Source organism: Opisthorchis viverrini, assembly GCF_000715545.1.
Source record: "Opisthorchis viverrini unplaced genomic scaffold opera_v5_255, whole genome shotgun sequence".
NCBI classification, from domain to species: domain Eukaryota; kingdom Metazoa; phylum Platyhelminthes; class Trematoda; order Opisthorchiida; family Opisthorchiidae; genus Opisthorchis; species Opisthorchis viverrini.
The window spans coordinates 134,573-144,224 of record NW_008751911.1 but is presented as its reverse complement, the minus strand read 5'-3'; the positions used below and the strand labels follow the sequence as shown (position 1 = coordinate 144,224).

The window sequence follows — 9,652 nt, the reverse complement described above, 5'->3', positions numbered from 1 at the left end:
TGCCTTCACACTCCTGTCGCAGAGGACAGTACGACTTTACCCCCAGACCGCCTCGTACCACGATTACTCGTAGTGCGGGGTCTCGCTGCTCCCCTTTGGCCTTCCTGGCATGGTTAGACCTTGTGGGACGAAGTTCCAGCCAGTGTAGCCCGCGGGATCATTGCAGCACTCAAGCCCGACCGCCACATCAAGGTGGCAGCTTTAGGTTGGGTCAAATTGCGGCTACCGTAGTAACAATTAATATTGCCACACTGCTTCTGTAGAAGAGCATCTAAACGATGGCGGCGCATCCAGGGATACGATGAAGACGATTGCGGAAGCCCAGAGACGACAAATACGGGAAAAGTCTTACAGTAATGGTATAGCGGGACTATACTGTATAGTACATTCAACATATCGACAATTTTGGTCATAGTGTCACCTTACTGATATAACTGTTTTTCTCCCAGTCATTCCTGGTGCTACTCAGACCAGCTAATGGTGACTATAGTTGCTCAGAGAAATTTAAAACTCACTTGAAAAAGCCTGTACGCGTCTTTTGAGGCCGGTCTCAACTCGTCAACGCTGATACATACAACTTCATCCGGTCGAACTGAAAAGTGCAAAAGATCGTTTCGGTTTCCCAAAAATGAATGAATCGAAGACAAAGTAAGCCCTGGGTTTCAGAAGAAACCTGAACAAATGTAGTACCAAGAGAACAACTATGGGGATGACTATAACAACTACTAAGTAAAACAGAAAGCAACCCTCATCGGCCCGGCAACTGATTCCGACCACAGACTTTGAAAGGGTTGAGCCCGACCCACAGACTGGTTGTTGGCGATGTGTGGGTCTTTACACGGCCCATTTACTGGAAAGACATCACTGTTTAGCTCATTCGGTTCGTGAACTTTTTCTACTCTGCGGGATCGTCACCATTAAGTTCTGTAAATCTGCCATCGACCGGTCGAAGAGACTTGTCTCTATGCATTTCGGAAAGTTGTAGATAAAACATGGTCTTGAATGCACCATTAAATCCAAACCCTGTTTTCTTATATTGTTGCCCATATCCCAACCAGAAACACATTCTCAGGCTTTGAGGCAGAAGATCGCATCGTGTACTGGTCACGAAATAGTTTGAAAACATGTTATCCTAAGTGACAAAACTCCAAGTCAAACAGAAGTCGTTTCGCGCTGCACGGCTCAAAGAATACAATACAACCAAACATGCTGGATCACCAGAGGTTCATAATCAGAAGTGAAGAGAAGCTGACGAAGCAGTTCATCCGACAACTATAACTGAATCCTGAATTCTCGTTTCAAACGGGTAGCACTTCAACAAAAAGTGAGCCCAGTGAGTGGATGAGTAGAATGTTATCCTCCTTAGAGTGTGAGTGCTAAATGCTTGAATATCGATTTCTAGATATCGCAGACTGTGGTTGCAATGCGACACGTGAGTATTCTGGCTAGCAGTGATTCCAAACAAGTGGAGCTGTCAGTTTCGACGGATAAGTCTACAGTATTGATGAAGTTGGGTCACTGAGGACAAACAAGTAAGACAGGATGAAAAGAAGCGTCAGTGTTGATCTGTTTTCCTCCCGTTGTGGGTAATATTAAGGCACCCAGACTACGAGTACGTAAATTATGAATCCATTCGGGTGACAATACTGCCAATGTCCGGACCTATACGGAAGGACTCAAAAACTTTGACTGGCACTTAGACAGCTCCAGTATAGCTGTGGATCGCAGAGCTAACAAAACAACCGTCAACCACTATGAAGCCCAGGCCTTTACTGAGATATGCGGATAATGTCTACGACCACGGTCTCCACAGATCTGTAGGGCGTGCATCGATTAGAAGGAAGCCCAGATGATGCTTCGAATCCATTGGTCCTCCTTCTGAGGAAGATACTGGCCTAAAGAAGGTTTGTAATCACATCGTACCATCGCACGTACCAGCTTTTCTCAAACAAAGTGAGTCGTACTACGTCAATTTTTCTTTAAGCCATATATGCCCGTAGAAACGAACTTACGGTTATGAAGACCAACCGATTTGTTTACTTCGTCGGATAAACTGGCTTCTTCCTTGAGAACCCTATCGAAAACAGCACAAGCGCACTGCCGAATAGCAGCGGCCGCGGTATTCACAGTCGCTGGTGTCTTTGAGTTGTGTAAGCGCAAACACAAAGTGAGTGCCTGGAATAAAACAAAACATGAAACAGACTAAGGTTAATGAGCATTCATCAGTTAAGTGCAAAAAATACAATGCACACCAAATCGGCACTAGCCCGGTAATAAATGAAACGAAAAGCAATATATTCCTGTGTTGACACTGGTCGAAGTATTCAATGCAAAGACAAACTTATATTTGTTTTTTGGGCACCTTATCAGTGGAATGGCAGGTACAAAAGGTTACGAGACATAGGCGATTGAAAAAGTCCTGAGCGCGAGGTGTGGCGCAAATGCAGTCACATTCCTGGAAACGTGAATGAGAATCCTAAGCTGGAATATACATAAATTTAACCAGGAGGGGGAGAATCTAACAGATATCACTGAGAATAGGTGAGAAGTTAACGGGAACTTGTATTTCACAGCGTAACCCCGCTTAGTATGTATAAATCCCTATAGGAAAAGCACTTACAACGAGAAGCCACCACTTGTGAATGATCGCATTAACGTTACTCTTCTTAGCTCGGTCTCCACAGAGAAACTGTATGCATGCCCTCCGGAAGAGTGAGTTGGCTTCCGAGAAAAACCAATATCCTGAGTCAAAGAATACGAACATACGGTGCTGGACAAAAAAGTTATGAGATGCAAGTAACCTTCGAAATTATTCAGAACCTTGTTGACATAATTGAAAATAAGCCTCAAAGTCAAGACTTAACATTCCCTATGTTGCAAAGGATATTTTCCAGAATCTCAATCAACAACACTTATCAGGTCAGAGGAAACCTAGCTTAGCAAACCAATCAGTTGTGAGCTTTAAAGGCTCATATACCATTTAACTGATGACTAAGACATTGCGGGCCAACTCAGGTCAGACAGACATATGGATGTTGACCACGGGCATCTCGGAAAGCATTTCCTACCCCAAACCCTGAATGTTTAGTTGTTGTACCTAGGATGCCACACGAGGTTGACGAAAATCTGGTTTGCATACAAATTCGGAACAACAAAGGGTTTTTAGCGTATGTCAGAAAACTGACCGGGATTTTCGGTCATGCAAGTAATGTGATGTCATTCCGCTTGGAAAAACCGGCCATCACCATCATAATCGACAGCATAGCACTATTGTTCAACAATGATAATTCACTGCTGGTCATGGCGTATGAAAATAGATAAGCCAGTCGGTCGATGATTAGATTCTAGTCGGTGTATTCTAGCTAGATAACGCTCGGAGACTCCAGTTCTGAAAGACTTCTTCAATGACACAAATAAGGGGAGCGATCCGACAAAAGTTGTTATAAATAGCGACATCAATGGCAACAAAAGCCTTTGCCGTGATGGGTGTGCACTGGAAGAGGCTATGGTATCCAGCAAAGGAACGTGAACAAAAACATTAAATTACTGCCGTAACCTGTTGGTGCACAGCTGCCGCATAACCCGAAGGAAGCACGAAGAGTGAGATAATGCCACGGGGTAGTTAGGAGACATTAAGAATGAGCCCAATCATTTCACGTAGAAGGGTTTATATGTTTGAAACCAAAATCCGCTTGATTTTCTGACCTTGGGCACTTTATGCAGAAAACATGCGCCACTTGAAATTTTTACCGTTGGCGTCGAGAGTGGGTCCGACGAATTCCAGGAGAGAATTCAACAGATCGGTAAACTGACCGATTCCGCCTTGTAGAGAGCTGCTTCAATAGTAAGCAGCAACGACAACTACATTGGTTCAGCCACTTTGTCAAGAGGACTGAAAGCTAACTCAATAAACATCCATCGATTTCTTCACAGAGACAAAGGGAAGTGATGACGATTAGTAGGTTGACCGAAGATCTGAAGCCATACTGTCAAGTCGGTCTCCACGTGGATCACCCCAGCAGTGTCTGGAGCCCCATACCTACCTTAATATATGTGGCGAATCAGCTTCACACAGTCGGCATAAAGCATTCAGTCGGAACTACCATATACCACAACAAAGTTCAAATAGTCCAAGACGTGTGATCGTATAAGGAACGCCACCATGGACCATAGGATCGAGCGTAATGAACTCAACGTTAAATGGTAGAAACAAGGAATAACCAGGCAATCGTTTTACGTCCATCAACATTATTTTCTGAACGTCGGCAAACATTTACGGATGTCCGTGCAGACGATAAGAAAGTGAAGCATCGATCATTTTTACCGAACATTTACTAATTTTAACGCAAGGGTATCAGCGACGGCGCGTTTATTTGGTAGGTTGGAGGTTGGTATGGGAAAGGGTCCAAATGAGTGCATAACAAACAATCGCAGCGAAAGTGGAATGACAAACGGAGTTAATAGAGACCCAGCAGCAAAAACAAGCAATCATAGCAGGACTGGCGTCTGGTAAATTCCATCGTTAGACATGCACTGTACGTTTTGCCTGTAGGTGGGTTGGTGAAAACATGCCAGTAAGAGGCTAAGAACGACGACCGGTGATCCTATTGAATGGTACTCGGTATGTAGTGACCCACTAGTGACTTTTGACCCTAAACTGTCTAGCTCTTGGTTTGTCTGTGTATACATAGATCAGTCATTCGGGGAGTCGAGAGTATGCTGTTCACGAAGACTACGAAAAAGTGGTTTGGTCAATGAAGCTCAATACAACGCAGGTAACGTAACGGTTAGGCAACGTAACACCATGGAAAAAAAACAAAGAACGTGTTCAAAAATAGAACCCTTGGCAATTTTCAACACAGTGAATACTTTCATTCATAGTATAGCACCACTGGGCGATACACCTCCGCGGACACAGGGCACTGGTTCGTAAATAGTTCTCTTACCGTAACCAAGAAGACACCTAGTGGATCTGAATACGAGAAAGCCGAGAAAGCCAGTTTTCAAGAGTCCTAAGTACTAGAGATGGATCATGTCTAGAGAATCTGTGGAGTTTGTGGAATGTATTGTGGTCCCTTCTTCTTTGGAATAAATTGCCGATTCGTTCCACTGGAACGAGGACACTTGATCAAACCCTAACAGCTCCGTGTTTCTTCGATGAAGCGAGGAACCAATGACAGGATCCCCATTGGCATCACATCAAATACCTTGAGTTGGAACGATTGTAAAAATTCTCATGCGGATTGGTTTAATATTAATCAAAGGGATTCGTTCAAGGCTGCTACCGCATCACACTTATATTGCCTTCTAGAAAAGGGCTGCCAAAAAAAGAAAGTCAGGAAGCCAATTAAAGCAATCTGACAGTGAAGCTCGATACATTTAGCGTGCACGCTATTCTGGAACAGGCGGCTTTCAAGCTCTTAATTGGGTTGGCAAGAAAGTTACTGAGCAAGAAAGTTGTTGGTCATCTCAAAATGTGTACACGGACGATTCCTCACCGCGTAATCAAGGCTCAGACACCAAATTGGCCCATAACATTACTGAAATCAGCGTGAGTGTTTTAGCTACCCAATGATATTCCAATCGTCTGTGGCCGCCAACATCACCTCCCCCCCCCCCCGCACATTCACTACCCAGTTCCTTTGGGGATCCGTAACCAGAAACATGTACATTAATTTTGTTTCATCATGACAAAACGACCACTTTCGGCCGAGAATCGCTTGACAAGGTAACCGAGGTATGCATCCAGCACACTAAAGCATAATCGCGTCCTGAGACTGCTCTACTATTAAATTCACTCAGGATTTCGTTCGTTGTCCATACCACTGACAACCAAACGACAAAGTGAGGTTGGCCGATCGGGTTCAGATTGTTATGATTTCGTACTCAAGCCCATGACTCTAGTAACTTATTGTTGTTGTTAATCCAGATATTGTATACATCGTTTGCTGCATTGTTTTGGTGTACGGTGTTCTCAGTTTGTAGGACACAAGAATCTAAACCAATTTCGTAAAAACGGAAGGACATCTTATAAGATGCAAGCATTTCGGTAACAATTTTCGACCGTATGCAATTACCGAGGCCACAAATTGAGGAATAAATTAACTCTACTAGGCAGTAGAGTAGTATGGTGAAATGGATAAAGGAAAACTGGTTCTCAAGCTTTTCAAAACATTTTCTTAAAGAGCTCCCCGGTTTCACCGTTGCACTTGTCTATTCCGATTTCTACTCCTTTGCTCACCCCACATTATCGCCACCACCAACAGCAGTGCATCAGAAATAAGCACTGCTGTTTAACTACCATACAACCACTAAAAAGAATGTCCATTAGAGCATGAAGGATGGGAAGGGCAAGGACTCATTACAGGCAACCTTATGTGCTTGTGAAAAATGAAAAGCATCATTAACATTTGCAGCAGTAGTGTCGTTGTCATTATTGATATCAACACAAACACCACTAATTATTAATAGCCATTCGACCATGTCAGCTCACACAAATGAAGCCCTACAGAATAAAGAAAAATGGGACAAAGAAAGTGGCCTAGGGTCGGCCTACTAAAAACATCTGTGTCCACACCTCCAACAGTCAGTCAGACAACTTGAACTAAAACCCACAGTATGAAAGCCACCGATATCGATTAGCCGCCATGCCACTTAGTGTCTCCAACCGAGCACAGAGATGGTCACATAGGCCCCAGTCTGGGAAACTAACAGTATCCACATTAGCTAGCCCTTACGCATCATCCTTCATTCCTTTCCTCTGATGTCATTCTACCAACCTCCAGGCTTCTATCACATCAAATTAGGCGCAGAAAACAACATTCTTCTACGTAGACGGTAACTCAGTATGCTTAAAAATGACCCAGCCACTCCGTGATGCAGTGATGTACATATTTTTTGGCGAAGTACCTTCTGCGAGTTCGCTGGTTTCAACCGATTTCAGCTACAGTTCTGAGATCGGGAGTCAAGGACCCGAAAATGTCCAAGATACTCTATCCAATGTGGCCGAGCCCCACAGCCGTACAGCAGTACAGCCTGAAGTGCGGTGTGATACACGTGTTCTTCATGACAAATTGGCAAGTGCGATCCAGGCCTTTGACAAAGCTAGCAAATCGTCTAAGAGTTCTATGGTGTTCTACAACTTCCAATCTTTCCTTTAATTTCTGGAGGCAGGATCAGATTGTACGTCCCGTAGCATAATGTTGCACTATTGTGAATGCTAATCACGTACCCAAGGATTAGGTGGACTTGGTCAGTTATTCCAGTCACCTTTGCGCTTTCACTCCACTTTAAGAAAACAACAATGGGGCCTTCGTATTTCAGGTTGACGTTGAGGCGCAAAGGGTCTACTTACGACTAGGGTCAAGCTAATTTCCCCGTCACTTCCATATGCCCTGCGAGCAATCATGTGAGGATTTGCACTACAACACACTCCCATGTCCACACACCCACACAACGAGCGGGGATAATTAAGTGATCCACGCAACTCACAGTTCATATCAGTATGGTCTACTTGAGTTGTAGGTTGGCACGCATGACAGCGGCAACATATAGCCAAGCGGTTACGGTCGTTTCGGAAGTTTGCAGTGCACCCAGTTAATCCTTCGCAGCGTTAGATGTAGGCACTACAGAGTGCTTATGGTGGATTAGTACCATGTGCATGTTCCATCCGGGCTTTCCTTTTTTCTTTTTAGATAAATAAAATATGGGTTGTATGGTGAAGCATCAATGTCAACAACAATGTTGCTGTCTCTGATGATGACCCCAAACATCCGACTAGAGTTCCTTTCAACATGGCCTGATTCTTCATGCGTTCTCCGCGACCACGGAGAGAAGTGGCAACTCGTATTTCAAAGATTAATCGTAAGCGGTTGGAGAAGCGCCTTCTTGTTAACCGCAACCGAAATGGAAATAAGCGGAACCAAGAAGCCTTCAACTTACAGGTTAAACGAACTAGAAAACGGCCCTCCGAGAAAACCTATCATAAGGTTGCTCATTTGCAAATGAGCGCATCTGTTGCAAGAAAATGGCCCGTTCCATGTTCCCAAGCGACAAAATCTACTATTCCTTTTGTACTTCTGGTTGTAAATGGGACTATCTAAAATCACCTTCGAGTGTCATCGTGGAATGTACGCACAAGTGCTTATTGTACTAATGCATATTTAGGTACGTTTCCGAGTTTTGACCCGATTTATTGATGTTGCCGAAATCTTTATTGAACGGTTTTCTAGGTTGGGGGCTGTACAGCGTCCTACTAACTGCTCTCTTTCCCAACCTAAAGCTCTGGTCTTGAGCCGTGAGCCTTCTCTTGTTCGCACCAACGTCACGTCCTTTATTTCATTTACGTGCCAAAAACTGCATCCTTGCCGCCAGCTTCGGTTCCGAATTTTCACAGAATAAGTTGTTGCGTTGACAGAGACTACAGGCTTTCTAGCCTCTCTGTGGCGCATCTTGATGTAGTTCGTAAGTATTCGTGCACATTGATCCATAGAACGCGAGGCGCACAAGCTCAGAATATATCCACGAAAGCGGTGAGGCCCCTAATAAGCCGAAGCTTTTCTGATTCTCAGGGGAATTCCGGCTTCGAGTACCTGCTACAACTCACAGACAGCTTTATTCATGTAGAGAAACAATTAATCAGGGGCTTCTTGTTCGTCAAACTTACCCTTGCTAGTAGCTTTCCACGAACTGTCCCAGAAGTTGTGAGCAACAAAATAGCAGTTTGTAACACCCGCAACTCCTCAATGTTCGACTCCATTAAAATCCACAGCGTTTCGATCAGTGCTGTTGCTCCATCCTACCAAAGTAGAGTTAAGCAACTAACAACAAATTACCTCAGAGAGACAGTCACGGTTTATTAGTTTCTGAACGGCGGTCAGACAGGTAATGATTATCTTTTGCTGTTTGGTAGAGCACCCGTTGAGAAACGGCTCAATGACATGAATATTATGCGCCAAAAGACCTAAGCGGCGGTAAAACCTAAGCTCAAGATTACTATTTCTCAAGTCCTCATTGCTATTCATCGTGGCGCGGAGCCACACGATCTGCTTTTCCGCAAGCTGTGAACATAACTCAAGGATTACATGGCTTTCGAGCCTACCTCTTTTATTGGGGCATACCTTCTTCTCGTCTCGCTGGCAAGAGTTCTGTTATCTTGTATTAGTGATTCCACCAGCTTCAGGTGTAATGCATGCTGGTCTTCGGGCATGTTTTTTTGGAAAAGACGACAAAAATGAAACGCAAACACCTAGTCCATCTAACGCGCCAGAGCTCAAGGTCAGCATTGGCGATAAGCTGAGTCTCATCGAGGTTCATTGAATTCACAGTTCACGGAGTTCACGGTTTTTTTTCTGGGTTCAGAAAAGTAGTGGTTTTTGGCAATCCAGTTTGAATTTCAGGGTTGATAAACGGCTGGTTCACCTTTCGTCGGTGCGTGCTTGATGGACTAGGAGAGACAGGTAATTGAGTTCAGAGTACGAGTCTATGCTTTTCATCCCATCTAGTCTTCCTGGTGTCTCAGAAATGCTGGGAAGTATCCTACCAGACCTCTTCCGCTAGGGGTCTGATTGCCTCAGTAAACAACGTAATTTAATGAGCTGCCGCTAAAAGCACTGTGCGGTCAACGGTCCCCCACATGGACAAACGGCATGGT

At 44.3% G+C, this 9,652-nt stretch overlaps 1 protein-coding gene across 1 annotated transcript in view; it reads right to left on the bottom strand.

The window, feature by feature from the left end:
• Positions 1-9,208, bottom strand: part of T265_09082 (hypothetical protein) — a gene marked incomplete at both ends in the record, with an annotated part of 101,741 nt that extends 92,533 nt beyond the window's left edge. The window contains 4 exons of the mRNA XM_009175067.1: positions 516-592; positions 2,013-2,175; positions 8,666-8,797; positions 9,101-9,208. Of these exons, the coding sequence (XP_009173331.1) occupies positions 516-592; positions 2,013-2,175; positions 8,666-8,797; positions 9,101-9,208 (480 nt within the window). The remainder of the gene's footprint in view (positions 1-515; positions 593-2,012; positions 2,176-8,665; positions 8,798-9,100) is intronic.
• Between the last annotated feature and the right edge of the window lie 444 nt (positions 9,209-9,652).